Source organism: Alligator mississippiensis, chromosome 1 (genome assembly GCF_030867095.1).
Source record: "Alligator mississippiensis isolate rAllMis1 chromosome 1, rAllMis1, whole genome shotgun sequence".
NCBI classification, from domain to species: domain Eukaryota; kingdom Metazoa; phylum Chordata; order Crocodylia; family Alligatoridae; genus Alligator; species Alligator mississippiensis.
The window spans coordinates 481,608,086-481,625,095 of NC_081824.1; the positions used below are offsets into that span (position 1 = coordinate 481,608,086).

A 17,010-nucleotide genomic window follows, 5' to 3' on the forward strand; every position below is an offset into this window, starting at 1 on the left:
ACTGGGATTTAGGTCTTCATATTCATGGACTTAAACCTGGGCTTTGAGTGTTGACTGCTCCTGTTATTTGCTGTGATGGCTATTCTGCAACATGACTTTGGGATTTGGGTGCATGTTGCTCTAGGGAAAAGGGCAGAGCAGCGAAGACGTCTCACGACAGATCCAGTGGTGCGAGCTGGGGGGTGCCCCATGGGCATCCCAGCTCCAAGTCACAGCGAAGCAGGGCTAGCAGGGCCCTGAGGAGATCACATCTGGCTCCTGGCAAGTTCAATCCTGCCTAAACTATCCCAGCCACAAACACTTCTAGTGATGGCGATGCTACAGCCTCTGGAGTTGATATGTTATGGACCGGGTCAGACCCTAGCCCCGTGTCATGCCCAGTCCCTTGTGTCACCATGGCTGGAAGGGAGTAGATTGGGGCTGACCAGGTTTTTCCCCTCCCTGTTCCTCTCCCACTTGCAGTCTCCAGCATTTAAGGTCAAGGACGTTCTGATTCAGCATTGCAAAATTCTTCCTAATTTCCAGCTGAAATTTGCCTTGCTTTGATTTAAGACCATTACTACTTGTCCTCTCCCCTGCAGCCACGGAGAACAGAATTGCCAAGAAGGCCACCAGCATCCTGGGCTGCATGGGTAGGAGCGTTGCCAGCAGATGGAGGGCAGTGATCCTTCCCCTCTATTCAGCACTGGGGAGGCCACATCTGGAGTCCTGTATCCAGCTGTGCGCCCCCCACTACAGAAAGGATGTGGATGCATTGGAGAGAGTCCAGTGGAGGGCAATGAAAATGGTTGGGGGGCTGGGGGACAGGACTGGTGAGAAGCAGCTGAGGGAATTGGTCTTATTTAGTCTGCAGAAGAGAAGACCGAGGGGGATTGCATAGCAGCCTTCAACTCTGTAAGGGGGTTGCAAAGAGGATGGAGCTGGACTGGTCTCAGTGGAGCAGATGACAGGACAAGGAGCAATGGGCTCAAGCTGCAGCAAGGGAAGTTGAGGTTGGATATTAGGAAAAAACTTTCTCACCAGGAGGGTGGTGAAGCACTGGAGCAGGTTACCCAGAGAGGTGGTGGAGTCTCCATCCTTGGAGGTGTTTAAGCCCCGGTTCAACAAAGCCTTGGCTGGGATGGTGAAATTGGGGCTGGTCCTGCTTGGAGCAGGGGGTTGGACTAGTTGTGACCTCCTGAAGTCCCTTCAGGCCTCATTTTCTATGATCCTATGCATAGTGAGCCATGTTCCCCTCTATAGCCATTCTTCAGGTATTTGAAGGGTGTATCAACCCCCCTGTGCTTGAACGTCTCTCCCAGTCAATGCAATAAAAGATAGCCCTGGAAGACCCTTGCCTCTATCAAATCCCTTGAGAAAAGACAGCTAAGATTTCATAGATTTCCAGCCCTAATGTTTTTGAAATCTTTGTCGTCTCTTCTCCAGACTGAGTAATCCCAGTTCTTCCATCTTTTCTTTGCAATGGATTGTTATGGCCAGGGAGCCTGGTCGTGCCAGAAACCCATGTGCCTTCACTATACTACCTTGCTTAGCCGTGCAGGCTCTTGCGCATGTCTGCCCTTCACCAGAGGTAACTACGATCCTAGCTTTGTAGAAGAAGACCTGCCCAGACCTCAGCTCATGGCTCAGCTTCCCATATCCAGCATTGGTGGCTTGTGTTTCCATGCCCCTGCTTGCAGCGGGTTACGAAAGACGGAGCAATTAGACAAAGTGGAGCCGGTCGCGGTGCAGAGCCCCCAGCTAGAGAGAGGCAGCCAGGCGTTTGCAGCAGCGGAGATCCCCGGACAGAAAGGGAGCCCCGCGGTGACCTAAAGGGAGGCTGACATTATGTCCTCTCTGGTAGCTCTTTTTGGAAGAAGTTGTTCATACTTCCCTGTGGCCGGTGGGACTTTCCCACTCCTGCCTATGGAGCTCGGCTGGGATTTGAATCGACTCCCAGGTTTCCGGCAGACCCAGCAAAACTCTCTCCCTGCTCAAACTGACCTCAATGCTTGACTTAGAGGGGCCTTCTCCCCCCGGGCAAGATCAGTCCTGCTCTTTTCCACCTTTAAACAAGAGACATCCCGAGGCTGGAGTGAACTGAATTCAGGGACAGGATACAAGGTGTTATCACGATCGCAGCAAGGAGCAGTTAACTCCCACGTCCTCTCCTTGCTCCTTTTCTTTGTTTGCAGCTGGCCTGTCCTTGCAGTTCAGCCTCATTGCATTTTCTCGTTGACCTGGCTTTTTTCTTTTTGCCTAGCGAGAAGCAGAAATGAGGAGCCCAGGCATGCTGGGGACGGGCATGGAGAATGGATCAAGAATAACACGGAGTTACTCCTTCGTGTTCAGAGCTGCTTTTCTGAAGGGGATGAAGACAGACCCTCTTCTCTTGAACAGCTTCAGGAGGTGTTGCCTGACCTCCTTGGTCCTCAGGCCATAGATGATGGGGTTCACAGTGCACGGCACCAGCAGGTAGATCGCGCTTATCAGGTTGTGCATGTCTTGGGAGACAGACTTCCCCACTCGATACACGACTGAGGAGGAGAAATAGGAGAAGAGGATGACTATGAGGTGGGTGCCGCAGGTGTGGAAGGCTTTGTGCCGAATATTCCCAGAGGCCATCTTCAGAGCCGCGTGGGTTATGCGGCTGTAGGACATCAAGAGGAAACCCAGGTCAAAGATGATGGTGATGGACCTCATTGTCAACCCCACAATCTTGTTCCTGGAGACGTCCCCGCACGACAAGCTCATCAGGGCCATGTGCTCGCACGCAAAGTGCTGGATGATGTTGGAGCGGCAGTACCGCACCCGGGAGGCCAGGATCACCACGGGGCTAACGAACGAGACGCTCCTCACCAGGGCAGCGGCAGTCAGCTGGATCAGCAGCTTGTTGGTCATGATATCTGCATAGCGCAGGGGGTTGCACACAGCCACGTACCGGTCCAGAGCCATCATGAGCAGGATGGTGCAGTCTAGCAGGAGGAAGAAGTAGAGGAAGAACATCTGCACCAGGCAGCCCGGCAGGGAGATGCGGCTGACATCGAACAGGAAGCTCAGGAGCATCCTAGGCACGATGGTAGTCGTGCAACAGAGGTTGGTGGCAAGGAGCAAAGCAATGAACAGGTACATGGGGGAGTGGAGGCTCCTCTCGACCTTCACCGTGTAGATGAGGAGGGAGTTGGCTGCAACGATCATCACGTAGAGGCAGAAGAAGGGGATGAAGAGCAGGAACCGGGATTCCTGGAGCCCGGGGAAGCCAAGGAGGTGAAACTCTTGATAGGAGACATTGGCAGAGTCATTGTGGGTCCCTGCTGGCATCCTGGGGCCCGGCAGCCTCTCCTCTAACCACTGGACTGGTCTGGAGGTGAAAAAGACACATGGGGGTCATCTCTCCGTTCATGCCAGCACCTTCCCCGGCCATGAGTGATCTCTTTGCCACGCTGGGCTGGCCCACTGGATGAAACCTATCCTTTTTTGGGGTCCCCGTGCCTAAAGGTGGGGCTACATGCCAAACAATATGACTGGTGGGCTGCAGGGATAACTGGCCCTGGCTCACAAGGCAGAAACTTGGCTCAGGTCAGGCCTGGAGTAGAAGCAGCAGCTGCTTCCCATGTGCATTTGTAGACTGACTAGCCCACCGATTTCCTGCCAGTCCACTTGTGCAGTAGCTGCTTGGGTTGATGTTTGCAACCATAATGTACATGTCAATGTGACTGCACTAGCGCTCACAGGGCTTCAGGTTCATTGCCATATGCCATGGATGTGCCCACTGCAATCAGGACATTGCTGCACTGGTTCTGCCCCGGCCTCTCTTGCTCCCAGGAGCTTGGGCTGAATAGACACTGCTCAGGATTGGGGCAACTGGGGCAGAGAGGTGAGGTTTGCACAAGGCCTCTTGGTATCTGAGCTCATCCAGCCTCTTTTGGGAGCATTGGTTGAAGAGACTAAGGGTCTGCTGTGCTGGGGGTTTTGATCATGTCTGGGGGCCCTAAATGGCCTCCTGCGACTAGCATAGAGTGGGGCCAGGAGCTTTGTGCATGTGGCATCCAGTAGCACGGTCGTGTCTGTTTGTCCAACTCTGGGCACAGGGTCCATGGTGCAGCAGAGGAGGAAGGATAGACCAGTTCATCACAGCCTTTTCCCAGCCTCCTTCCCTGGCTTCCCCCTCTACACGGCCTCCAATATCAGCCTCTGGTCCTCACTGCCTGAGATCCTCTAGATCCAGCCCCTCTGGAGCACTGCCAGATCCCCCCTCCGTTCAGTCCATGATCGGCTCTGAAACAGTCTCCTCTGGGGTTTCTCCCACCTGGCTCCTCACACTCGCACGGTATCTTGTCACTACCCCGTTAGACCCCTCCTTGGCCCTGGTGGCTGCAACAGCTGGACAGGGGTTAGGCAGCTGCTGCCCCAGTCTCGGTCCTACCTCACTGCCCCCATGCTCCCCTCGGTCTGTGTCCTGCTACTGTCTCAATTTGGGACTCGGGGGTGGGGACTGGCTTTTTGCTTCTATGGTCATACAGCGCCTGGTGCAGAGGGGGGTCTTGGTCCATGACCAGGACCCTCTGGATTATATTAATACCAATTCCAATTCATATTTCCAGGGTATTTCCCCCCACAGCAGGAGGAAGCCCAAGGGATTTTGCAAGGAAGCTCACAGAAAACTCGAGCCTGCCTGGGGTGAATCCAATGGACAGCTGTGTGCAGAATCAGACCCTGCCTTAGCAAGGTAATCAGGTCCAAGGTGCATGCTCCTGCTTGGGCTGGAAGTGTCCAAGGCCCTTCTGAACCTCTTCAAATAGTAACTAACCACTGTTAGCCCCAAAGCCAGCCCTGGACCTGGTAGGGACCAAACTGAGTCAGAGATGCTTTGAAAATGAGGGTTGGAGGGGACCTCGGAAGGTCACATCTAGTGCAACCCAGGACCAGCCCCAACTACATCATCCCATCAGTCTGAGTTCATTGGTGCTTCCCCTGTGTTGCCCACTCATCTGGTCCCTCACTCCAAATGCTAAATCCCTGCTTGCTCCCTGTGTCTCCAGCACCCACCCTGTCCCTGTCCAGGCCAAGACCTTTCCTCCCTAGGACACAAGAGGGAAAATCAGGGAAGGGCATTAGGGTCTTGGAGTCTGGAAGCCCCTGTTCAGACCCTGGGTGGAGAGGTCCTGATGGGTCACCTCGTGGCAGCTCTGAACTGGGATATAAAGGATATCCTTGCAGCACCGGTTCTCAGTTCAGCTACATGTCCCCTAATGGCAAGCCTTGACTCGAAGCACGTGGCCGTACTCACCATGGTCAGCTGAGACCCTTTAAGACTGGCACCAGGACGCCGGCACGTGTGAACTGGTGCTGGGATCTCCAAACAGGGGATATTTATTCTGTCTGCTGATGTTTCACCCCAAGGTTTCAGGCTGACCCTGGAGTCCCAGATGCAGCTGAGGTTTTTTTTTTAGAACTAGAGACTTCGGTCTCTAGAGATCAACAAGGCAATGACCTGAATCCAGGCAGTTGGGAGGTGGATAAGCAATAACGAGATATTGCATTAGGGACAACAGACAGAAACTCAAGGGAAGGTGCCAGTCTGTGAGCAAGAGCCAGAAGGAGGAAGAGCCACGTGTGTTTGCATGTGGGATGATGCTGTGGATCATGTCCAGCCCATAAGGCAGTGGGGTGGAGAGAAAGTTTGGCCCCCGTCACAGGGCAGGAGGGGAGAGTGTGGCTGGTGACCTTAAACACGGTCCGATCGGCAGGCCCAGACACCTGACACTTGAGTGCTGTAGGGTGTAGACAAAATGACAACTTCCAGTACGTTAAAAGGAGCAGCTTTCCCCAAACCGCTGGTTTTCCTGAGTATCCCCTGGTCCGTGCTAACTGCCAGCATTCATGCGTCTACCCTACAGCGAGTGATGCCTGAATCGCGGTAATTCGGCCTGGAATGAAAGGGGTGCAATGTGTCTTCACCCTATATGGAAATCCTAGAGCCGTGGAAATCCTAGTCCAATCCCTGTCGGAGGCAGGATCAGGCCTGTCCAAACCAGCCCAGACACATCCATAGGTTAACCTCTTAGCAAACTACACAGTTCACCCTGACATCACACCCCACCCTGCCACAGGAGGGAAAGCAGGGGGACCGCGGTGGCCAATGTCCTGTTGCAAAGGGTGTTAATTTACTCTCAAGACATCCCAGGCAGTGGCTGCGTCCCCCACTATAGAGGAAGGCAAACCCCGCAGTCCATACCAATCTCATGGGGGGGCAGGGGGAAATCTAGGGTTCTCTGACTTTATCTAGGCCCTCTGGGCATTGCAGTGAAAAAACATTCAGATAAGCAGTAATTTTCTCCATGTCATTGAGTCTAAGGAGCAGCTATTAGTTTTTCTTTTTAATCAACAAAGCATTTTTGCACAGGAGTGAGCATAGGAGACAAATTGCACACAGTGATTTAACTATATCACGTCTTTGGCACATTGCTGCAGTTGCTGTAAGAGCAGTGAGCTATGGAAAGCAAATGGTGTCTCCTTGATTTCCAACGCAGGGGCTGTGTCTACACGAGACACTTTACTGTGCAGTAGACTAATCTACTGTGCAGCAAAGCATCACTACCTCACGTGCAGGTGCTTTCTGCACAGTAGATTAGTCTGCTGCACAGTCAATTTATTACCTGCACATGCAGGTAGTGTGCATATGCAGGTAGTAGATTTACTGTGCAGTAAAGCCAAATAGCATTAATTGCATGTGTAGATGCACACAGTATAAAACCACCTGCAAACTGAAACACAACCCTTCAGAGAGTGCATTCATGCTCGTTAACAGCACTGTTTTTGCCTTTTGAGCAGGATGACTGTGGTCAGTGTACAGAGTGCTTCTAATACCACCAAGCCCATGGCCCTTTATCCAGCCCTTTACCCAGGTGCAGTAGACCCTCACCCCAGGAGCCTGTGACCTGAAGAGAGGCCACGATGTGTCAGGAAGCAGCTAGAGCAGGGGTTGCTTCTGGGTGAGGGGGTCCCGTTTGCTGAGCCTGTGTCCTGATCCCTGAGCTGAGGGCTGGGAGGGTCCACTCCACTCCACCCTGCAACTTGCACAGAGCAAAGTGCCTCCTTGGAGGGACTGAGGTCTAAAGTCTGGGTGAGGGTCCTGATACAGTTGTGAACGATGTGGAATCCATGTCTGGAAAAAGACCAACTCTTGTGCACCAGGGTTTAGCCCACTTATGAGGGGTTATGAGTTGCCTCTCACTGGCCAGGCTTGTTACCCTTCCTCTGCCCAGTGCCAGACGCTTGCACCTTCTGGTTCACCTGGTGCTGGTGACTGGGAGCCTGTATGGACTTTGGCGCTGTAGCCCTATACAAAAGCAGCTGTGCCCAGCTGTGCGGACCCTGGGGCTGGCCTACCTTCAGCACAGGCCAGCTGCATGCTGCAGGCCCTGGGAACAGAGACCCAGCAGAGAGGGAAAAAGGGATACTGTAGGGCACGGTTGGGAACTATGGGGTGGAAGGGACCTCCTGCGACAGTGAGCCCAGGCCCCACTGCCACGAACCAGCCCCTTCCTCCATTACTGAAGCTCCATCTTGGCCCATCAGGCTTTTTGCCCTCACCGCTGTTTCAAAGCCTCCCTGCTTGCATGGTTAGAAACATTGCCCTTCCCTGCCTGAACTTGTTCATGGCCCATTTCTACCTATTTTTCCCTGTCCTTTATCTTGATCATCTCTTCTTACCCTTGGTGTTTACCTCCTGCATCTCCCCTGTCTTTATATGTGATGTCCTCCCTCGTGGTGGACCTCATTGTACTAGGTCAACAGGCCAAAGTCCTCTTGCACTCTTTTATTCAGGCGCTTTCCCCTTTTTGGCTTCTCTTTGCCTGTCCTTCTGTGTTTCTGCTCCTGGTCAGGTTCAGTGATGTCTTTTCCCCTCTTCTTTGTCATTAACGCCCTTCTTTAAAGACCGTGAAAGATGCTGGAAAGCTGACAACACAACCAGCCGGTGTGGACGGTACCTGGGTGCAGTCCCCTAGCAAGCGTCTGAGTGGTATGTGGGTGTGGGGATTTATCAGCTTTTGGCCCATGCCTGAAATACATGTGTGACCCCAATGCATGGAGCTGCCATAGAGGAGGGTAAGAGGCCTACTACAGCTGCCTGCTAAAGGATTTGCCTTGGGTCTGTTGAGGGCTTGGGTGCATTTTGCCCCATGGTGAACTTGGGGTTTAGGACCATGGTGGACACGAGTCCCTATTGCCTGCTCCTATGGCATTCCTCTTTTGTAACCAAGGAAAGTCCAGTGTGAAAGGCCCAAATAGTCCTGGCATCTCCCCAAGGGGAAATAGCTTCCTCCCTAGTCCATGAGGCCTCCCCTGGGCAGCGTGGGAGGTGTGTGCGAATCCCCCCAGGTGAGGAAGACCTTGAGCCCAGGTGCCCACATCCGGGACAGCCACTTCTGACAGCATCTGGCTATCATAGTAGGGATGGCTTTCAGCTAGGTTTTAGAGGGAACAATGAGCAAAACCCTCTAGCCACAGGGCTAGCAATCCAGTGGAAGAGGACCCAAAGCAGCAGCTCAGTTCAGGGGACGGGCTGGAGAGGCAGAGGACCACAAATCTGCAGCTCCCCTGTCGCCAACACCAAGTCCAGTAAGGCATCCCCCTGGCGGGACCATATCCCTCCTGCGGTAGGTGACGGTCCTGCATGCAGGTTAAGGACCTATGTGAACGGGTGGATTTGGCTGACCGCTCCTCCCAGCAGATGTCTGGGTAGTTGAGGTCCCCCATAACAACCACGTCCCTAGACCGTACAGCCTCTGAGAGCTGCCTCAAGAACTCCAAGTCAAGCCTTTCCTCTTGGTGCGGTGGTCTGTAGCGGACCCCCACCACCAAGTCCCTTTCCCCTCGACTTCCATGTACCCTAACCCCCAATGTCTCTACTTTCTTCTCCTCTGAGTTAGGGGCTGTGGGTAGGGAGTGAGGGGCACTGGCAGCGCAGGGTGGGCAGGAGCTGCGGGTTGGGAGTGAGGGGCACGGTGGCACTGTGGGGGGCAGGGGCTGCTCATGCACATGTCGGGGTCGGGGCAGCGAGTCCCCATCCCTGTAGGGATGTTACTCAGTTACTAGAGAAACTGGACCTTTTCAGCCTCCGCAAGAGAAGGTTGAGAGGCGACCTTGTGGCTGCCTATAAGTTCATCACGGGGGCGCAGAAGGGAATTGGTGAGGATTTATTCACCAAGGCGCCCCCGGGGGTTACAATAAACAATGGCCACAAGCTAGCAGAGAGCAGATTTAGACGGGACATAAGGAAGAACTTCTTCACAGTTCGAGTGGCCAAGGTCTGGAACGGGCTCCCAAGGGAGGTGGTGCTCTCCCCTACCCTGGGGGTCTTCAAGGGGAGGTTGGATAGGCATCTAGCTGGGGTCATCTAGACCCAGAACTCTTTCCTGCCTATGCAGGGGGTCGGACTCGATGATCTATTGAGGTCCCCTCCGACCCTAACATCTATGAATCTATGGATGGGGAGGGGGAGCAGGAGCTCGGCCAGGTCAGGACACCTGGGTGTGTTGGGGCTCAGGCTCCACGTACTAGTTCAAATGGGCACTGCCAATCCAGCCCAGCATTGGGAGAGGGAGGCCCAGTGGGCAGAGCGTGGTGCAGCTGGGCCCAGATGTCTGGGTTCCCTGGAAAGCAGCTGGGGGTGCTGGTGCCGCCCCCCACATGGCCACGGTGTGGGCCGACTGCCTGGCAGGGATGCAAGTGGTGTGGGGTGAGCAGGGGCTGACACCGAGCTTGTGGTGCCAGAGCCCGACGACCCCTTGGACAGCTCAGGAGAGACCCCTTCCTGGGGAAGGAGCCCCTACATCCTTGTGGAGCTGGAGCCTGGCAGGGAGCGGGCATCTGTTTGGGGGGGGGGGGAAGGTGCTGGAGGAGAAGGCAGCCAGGACCAGGGAGCATGTTGGGGGGGGCTTTGCCCCACTACTGGGAGTCCTGCAGTTACCTGCAGATCAGGGGCTGCCGGGGCAGAGGGGCTCTGGGATCCGGGGCTGGGCTGTGCCAGGGGGTTTGTGCAGCACCGCACTCACACGGGCACGAGCTGTTCTCTGCACCTGCCCAGTCTCCCCGGCCCCAGCGCAGGGGCTGCTCAGGGCTGGGGGTGGCAGGCAGGGGCCCCGCAGCAGCAGGCGGGTCCTGTCCTCACACAGACCCGCTGCTTGCAGACAGGCACCGTTTGGCACCACCTGCCCCGGTGGGGGTTCCCGTCCGGACACAGGACGCGGCTGGGCCACCGCCAGCAGCAGGCTCAGACCAGGCCTCGCCAGGGGGGTGCAGTGGGATGGGGATGCTGCCAGGGGACAGTAGTTGTTTTTGTAATACTAATTCTTATAGCATTGTTTGGGAAGGAAGTGCATTCGGAGCATTGTTTCTGATATATGTAATTATTGTGTTCTTAATGTTTGTGGTATTTCTTAAAGCTGAGCAGTGTTATATGCGTAGCAAAGAATGTTAAAATAAAATTGTGTTGTATGAATTAAGTGTGTAATCATTGTGAAATTGTGCAAGTAGCTAAAAATTTCCCTAGCCAGTGCATCAAACAAATCAGTAAGTTGTGTGGGATCTTCTCTATTCCATAACCCACTAGAGACAAAGGCAAGCCTCAATATAATGAGAATCGAACTGAATTCACTGCATCCAAAATGCAGCAGTACCAGTTTGCTGTCACAGAAGTGAAGCAATCCCAGTCACTGGCAGCCCCAAGAAGGGTCAAATGAGAAATAACCCACCTCAGGAGGTATTCTCTGATTTTGGACATTTGGAGGAGACAGGACCAGCCGTTCTCGAGTTATAAGTGAGCACACAGACACACCATTTTAAATACACAGCAGAAGCTCTTATACTCAAAAGGTCTCTTCACCTGCCCCACTCCCTGCCCCCAAAAAAAGGAAAAAAAAAAGGGAAAAAGGATTGCATTGTCCAAGACAGCATCCAGGGCCAAAGATCAGAGCATTTGGCCTCCTCTACCCATGCCCCTGAAATGAAGATGTTTGGAAGGTGCGAATGGGCTATAGTGCATGGATTTGTGCTATTTCCTCTCCTTCTCCATGGGCCCCTCTGGAGATGGTGCAGGCTCCCTTAAACCTGTGGGATGGAGATGTGGGAGATGTAGCAGCCGGAAGGACTGCAGGAGATGCCCCTTCCCAACACACCTCCCACTGCCGGGTCCCTGCACTGCACCAGCTCTGCTCCCAGCCGTGCCCGGTTGCAGCCCCTTCCCCGCACACGCAAGGTTAAGAGCCCAGGCTCTACGACACTTCTCTCTCCAGGGCTTTGGTCTCCAAGGCTTGCGGGGCCAAGAGAGAAGGAAGATGAGGGTTGAGATCCCTGAGTGCAGGGACCGGTACCCCCGACCCAATGCCCCCCATGCGCCACACCAGCACCTGCCAGCAAGGACTACAGATTTTTTTTTGTTTGTTTTTTGTAAAGAAATGTCTTTGCGTTCAAGCCAAACCAACCAAATGAATTCCAAATCTGCGAGTCATTCAACAACCATAGGTGACCCTGCTACCAACAAACCTCTTCCACCCCCACCTGGAGCTTCAGATGCTTCCAAGTCATTTGGTGGGCCATGGGCTCAGACCAGGACACCCTCACCGGGGAGGGGATGGGGCTGTCCATGCGGAGCCAAGAGCAGCCCTCGGGGCCCCCAGCAAGGCAGCCTCGCAGCGCTGGGGTCTGGCTGCTGCTGCCCCAAGGGCACGTGGACCTGGGAGCCCAGAGCAGCTGGAGAATCCCCCGTCCTCCCAGGTCCCAGGCACGGTGGTGATGAGCCTTCCCTGCTCCCCTGCCCCAAGGCCTGGGCATGGCCTGGCCCCAAGGGCTTCGCCTGACACTTACAGAAGAAGTTAGCAACTGCGCTCATCGTGGCAATGACCAGCAGGACACCAAAAGTGATTCCCATAATCAGCACCCAGTTGGACTCTGGAAGAGGGAAGAGACCTGTGAGCGAGAGGAACCCCCTGGCCTGCCCCCAATGCTGCGTGGGCCCAGTGCCCCCTCCCCATTGGTGCCCCCTCTATCCTGCGACCCCTAATCTCTTCGCTGTTTAGCGGGGGCAGTCAGCCCCTCCCTCCCCGAGCACCACATTTCTTCTCCCTCCCCGTGCGGGCGTCACTCACCCGTCCGGCCCTTGTCCCAGGACACTCTCAGGGCTGCACCCAGGCTCTCGTGCTCCACGCTGCAGGTGTAGTTGTGGTTGCTGCTTGGGTCAATCTCGATGGTGGCCCAGGTCTGGTAGGTCCCGTCTCCGCTGGGAAGGACCCCCGCGCGGTTTGTCTCGGGCTGCACCTCCCCGTTCTTCAGCCACACGACAGCCACGTCTCTGGGGTAGAAGTCATGCACACGGCAGGACAGGGTGGTGCGTCCGTCCTGGGATGGCCTGTCGCTCACCTGTGCCATGGGATGCTCTGGGAGAGAGGAGACACCCGTTAGAGTGACCGCCCCTGTGGGACCCTCAGCACCCCTGCCAGGAGGCTGGGCTGGGCTCTGCACTGGGCCACACAGCCTGGCTCCAGCGCCCATTTGAGGCAGGAGCAGACGGCGTTGGGGTGGGAGCACAGGGACGGTAGACACGGCTGCACTGGGCTCAGGGCTGCAGGAACAGGGTTCGACACAGCTGATCTCTGGTTCTCAGACACGCGGCCAGGGCAGGGACACCACGTGGGCTCTGCCCAGCTGGGAGGCCTGAGCAGGGCAGGGACAGGGGCACCAGGTCCCACACTAGCACTGGGCACTGCAGACACGGGGATGGGGCGGGAATTGACTGGGTAGTGGGGGGTGCCCCAGTCAGTGCTGCCCTGGGCGGTGACACTGGGACTCACTGCTCTGCAGTGCTGCCTCCCCGTGCTGCAGGTACTTCCGCAGCCACTCAATGCAGGTCTCCTCCAGGTAGGATCTTGCATCCTGAAGAAGGGCCTTATCCTTATTCCACCTGCTCTGGGTGCTCTCAGCCTGTGTCGGGGCTGCCACCCAGGTGCGTGTTCTCAGGTCATAGCTGATGAAGTCTTCCCCATCATAGCCAAACAGCATGTGGCCTCCAGTGCTGTTGTGTTCATGGAGCTCACAGCCGTACATGAACTGGAGAGTGTGAGACCCTGAAACACACAGATCAGGGGCCTGGTCAGGGTCACAGCCACAGGGAGCAGGTGCTTGAGGGCTTCCAGGCTGAGCAGGGGCAGAGTCGACCCCAGGGAAGCGGGGGCAGCACGGGACATCTCAGGGGCTCTGGTCCTGGAGAACAAGGCTGAAGGGACACAACTGCAGCCCCCGTGCACCCTGGGAAAGCAGGAACCCAGAGCTGGGGAGGAGGGTGGGAACAGCCCCTGGAAGGGGAGGAAGCGGCAGGTGAAATCAGTCAGGATGAGTCCAGGCTGGAAAGCGGAGAGATGCATCTCCGTGCGGGAGCAGTGCAGTGCTGGGCAGCTTCCCCACAGGGCAGCAAGACCTGGAAGTGGAGCCATACATGAGCTGGAGTGTGTGAGACCCTGAAACACACAGATCCAGGCCCTGGTCGGGGTCACAGCCCCAGGGCTGTGCAGCTGTGTGCTGACCCATGGCAGGACAGAGAACAGCCATTCCCACCACTATTGGGCACACAGGGATTCCCTGCACACATCCGCCCAGGGGCTCCAACTCAGGGGACAAGGGCTGAGCCCCTGCTGCCGGGAGCAGACAGCCTGGGGGGGATCCGTGTAACAGGTGCTGGGCACAGACCAGGAGATCCCACTTACACTGGACGCATGGGAGAGGGAGAAGGCTCCATCCACAGCTGCCTGACCCCCAGGTTGAAGACTGAGCAGGTGTGCATGCCCCTGCCCCTTCCCCTGCCCCAGGCAATAGCAGGGAGGAGCTGGCTGCAGGGACACATGGACCAGACACAAGACAATGCAATGTCCTCCCGGCTCCCCACTCCGAGCTGCTGATGGGCAGGTGCCCCTCCACACCCTCCTCAGTCCCCCTCAATCCCAGGGGCCCCCACAGCCTCCTGCTCACACCTGCCTGCTAACACTCACCACCGGTCTGGTTGTAGCGATACCGCAGGGTGACCAGGTTTGATTGAAATACCCCCTGCCAGCCCTGCAAGCTTCTGGTTTCCCTGTCCCAGAAGTCTGGTCTGACGGCTCTCTGCACCCAGTCTCCGCGCGGCTCCTGTCTCCGTGTCTTGCTGTCATAGTGGAGAATTTGCTGGTCGTCCACATAGCCCCTGGCAGTGAAGTCGGGCATGCCTGGGCTGGGGTCTGACACCCCCATGTAGAAATGCTGGTAGCGGTGGGAGCCTGCGGGAGTGATGGTCAGCACTAGCGGGCAGATGCCAGGGCCCCCATTGCTCACTGCCACCTCCCAGGGGGGGCCGCAGAGGATGGACATGGGGCTCCACCAGGCCAGAGCAGGGGCGCAGAGCAAGGGAGCGGTGGGACCAACAGGACAGGGCAAAGCCAGCTGAGTGTGGGGCAGGGACTGGACAGGAGGAAGGGGACCGACCCAGCAGGGCACAGGCCTGGCTGGGAGGAGCCACACACCATGTCCCACAGATCAGTCATGCTTTCCTGCACCCTCCATCCCAGGTACAGCCCTGAAAAGCCCCAGCACCTGGCCTACCCTGCTCCTGGGGAGCCCTTGTGCACCCAAATCAGGGCCGGGGCCCTGCAACAAGGGCCTAGGATCAACCCCTCTTGGCCTTGGTCCTGCTGCACAGTTGGGGCCTGGGGCTGGAGGGACCCTGCAGAGCAGATGAGGGTCAAGCTTCACAAACAGCTTCTCCTTGCCTTGCACCCACCCACCTTCCCTGTCACAGGCAGCAGGTCCTCTTTTCATGGCCACCAACAGCTTGGGGTGGAGAGGTGCTGGTCCTCTTTTCGTGGCCACCAGCAGCTGGGAGAGGGGAGGTGCTGGGTGCCTGTCCATGTGGTCAGGGGATGGGCAGCGCTGTGCTGGGGCCTGCTCTGTGCACAGGGTTTGGACCGATCCGCCCATGAGTGCCGTGGTTGCGCCTGAGTGTTTCAGGCCAAGGAAATTAGGAGCCATCAACATGACTCCATAGTCAAAGAAAAAGCCGGGGCATCTGGTAGTACGTGGAGCTGTAGACATGGTTTTTTGGAAGACAGCTCCCCATTGGATAATGGTTATGTCGCTGCTGCTCGGCAGCGAGGCACCCCTCGCCTGGCCGCACCCACACTCCCTGCAGCAGGACCCGGCTGTGTCCTACCCTGGCCTAGCTACAGGTGCTGCCACTCACCGGCGCTGGTTCCTGGCATGGCCGCAGCACCCATGAGCAGCAGCAGGACCCACAGCCAGGAGCCTGGTGCCACCTTTGTGGCAGCTTTGTGCGTCGCTTGTGGTTGCTGCGCACAGACATTGCGGGTGCTCCCACGCAGTGACAGGTGCAATGGGCTGCGGCTCAGCCCGCAGGGTGCTGTAGGGTCACTGTGCAGTGCGGGGGGAGATGGGGCTGTGTGAGCTGGGCTCAGGCCCTGGGATTCCCACTGCGATGTGGCCCCGGCCATTGGCTGCAGGGCACGAGGCTGAAGTTGGTTCCTTACTCCTCAATCTGCATCCAAGAAAAGCTTGTTATTCATAAATCACACCTTGTAGAGCAGGGGTGGGCAAAATGAGGCCTGCGGGCTGGATGTGGCCCGCCAGGCCGTTCTATCCAGCCTGTGGGGGTCCCTAAAAAATTAAGAAAAGTAATATTTATCTGTCCCCAGCTGCCTGTCATGTGGCCCTTGATGGCTTGCCAAAACTCAGTAAGTGGCCCTCTGCCCAAAATAATTGCCCGCCCCTGTTGTAGAGAGAGAATTTCCTCAGCTATGCATGTTTACTATGTAAAATAATACCCTGCATCAAGTACAGGGCTGTAAATGAAGATCAGATTAGGATGGGATTATGGAGGAAAGTCCTTCTTGGGCCACACCACACTTGCCTCTGTGCCACTGGAGGACACTCCTGGACATCCCTGACCAGGGTATTGCCTGGCCCAAAGCACAGTTTGGCCATGCCAGGTGCCCAACTGACAGCCCCTGCCCACTGCACAAAATATAAGGGTTTGAATAAGGAACTGGCTTTTGGGCTGGGATTACGGCTGGAAATCCTTCTTGGGCTACCCCACACCATGCCTCTGTACCACCTGGGGACTCTCCTGGACATCCCTGACCATGGTCTTGCCTGGCCTAAAGCACGGTTTGGCCATGCCAGTGCCAACTGACTCCCCCCATGTGCTATTAACATTGTTAGCAATAAGAAACTGCCTTTAGGCTGGGATTGTGGGGCAAAACGGAATCATCCCAAAATGCACCCCACCCCACAGTGCCCTTGAAGACATCCGACAGGTCCCTGCATGACCCCCAGCTCCATTTGCATGCGATCCTGCTGGCCGGTACCTGGCCTGTCAGACCCACACATTTAGGGGCTGTGGGAGGATGGGGCTTGAAGACTGGACTTCTGGTTCTCTGCAGGGGAGAGGGCTGCGGGGCGGGGGTGGGGGGGAGACCAGGGGGGCCAGGGGGCCTGGACACCTGGGCTTTCTGGGAGAAGAGGGGGTCAAGGGGGGAGAGCGGAGGCCCAGCACGACCTGGAGGCACTCACCACATGCAGCTCTGGTCCTGTCTCCAGCATGAACTAAGGCAAAGGGTGGGGTCTGCTGGGGCTGGCCCGCCTTCCCCTCCCCGTGTGTTTTATCAGTGTCAGGCAGGGCCTGCCACCCTCCTGCTTCTTAGCTTGCAAAACAAATTGTTTATAATGCAGAGGAAACATTTGTTTTATATATTTAAAACTACTGATCATGAGTTGCATGCTGCTCCCAGTATCTCTCACTATCTCTCAATACCCTCCCAATATTGGGCAAGAGTGCCCCAAAGCCCCCCCCCGGCTCACCAAGGGCATTCAGGAATGCCTGATTGCCAAAAAGGAGGTGTACACCCAGTGGAAGGGAGGGGCTATCACCAAAGAGGAGTATACCTCCACCGCTCGGGTCTGTAGGGAGGCAGTTAGGAAGTTAAGGCA

General features: G+C 56.2%; 2 protein-coding genes across 2 annotated transcripts; both read right to left on the bottom strand.

Annotated features, from left to right (window-relative positions):
- Positions 1 to 2,313: 2,313 nt before the first annotated feature.
- On the bottom strand, positions 2,314 to 3,328 carry LOC102570990 (olfactory receptor 52K1). Its single transcript, XM_006259540.2, has one exon. The coding sequence runs from the start codon at positions 3,298 to 3,300 to the stop codon at positions 2,314 to 2,316; it is 987 nt and encodes a 328-aa protein (XP_006259602.2). The 5' UTR covers positions 3,301 to 3,328.
- A 7,469-nt stretch (positions 3,329 to 10,797) lies between these two features.
- Positions 10,798 to 16,642, bottom strand: LOC102571229 (major histocompatibility complex class I-related gene protein). Its single transcript, XM_014608447.3, has 7 exons — positions 16,594 to 16,642; positions 15,248 to 15,559; positions 14,025 to 14,288; positions 12,834 to 13,106; positions 12,132 to 12,419; positions 11,851 to 11,934; positions 10,798 to 11,094 (listed from the first exon to the last, which is right to left on the bottom strand). The coding sequence occupies exons 2-7, from the start codon at positions 15,513 to 15,515 to the stop codon at positions 11,039 to 11,041; spliced, it is 1,233 nt and encodes a 410-aa protein (XP_014463933.3). The 5' UTR covers positions 15,516 to 15,559; positions 16,594 to 16,642; the 3' UTR covers positions 10,798 to 11,038.
- Positions 16,643 to 17,010: the final 368 nt, after the last annotated feature.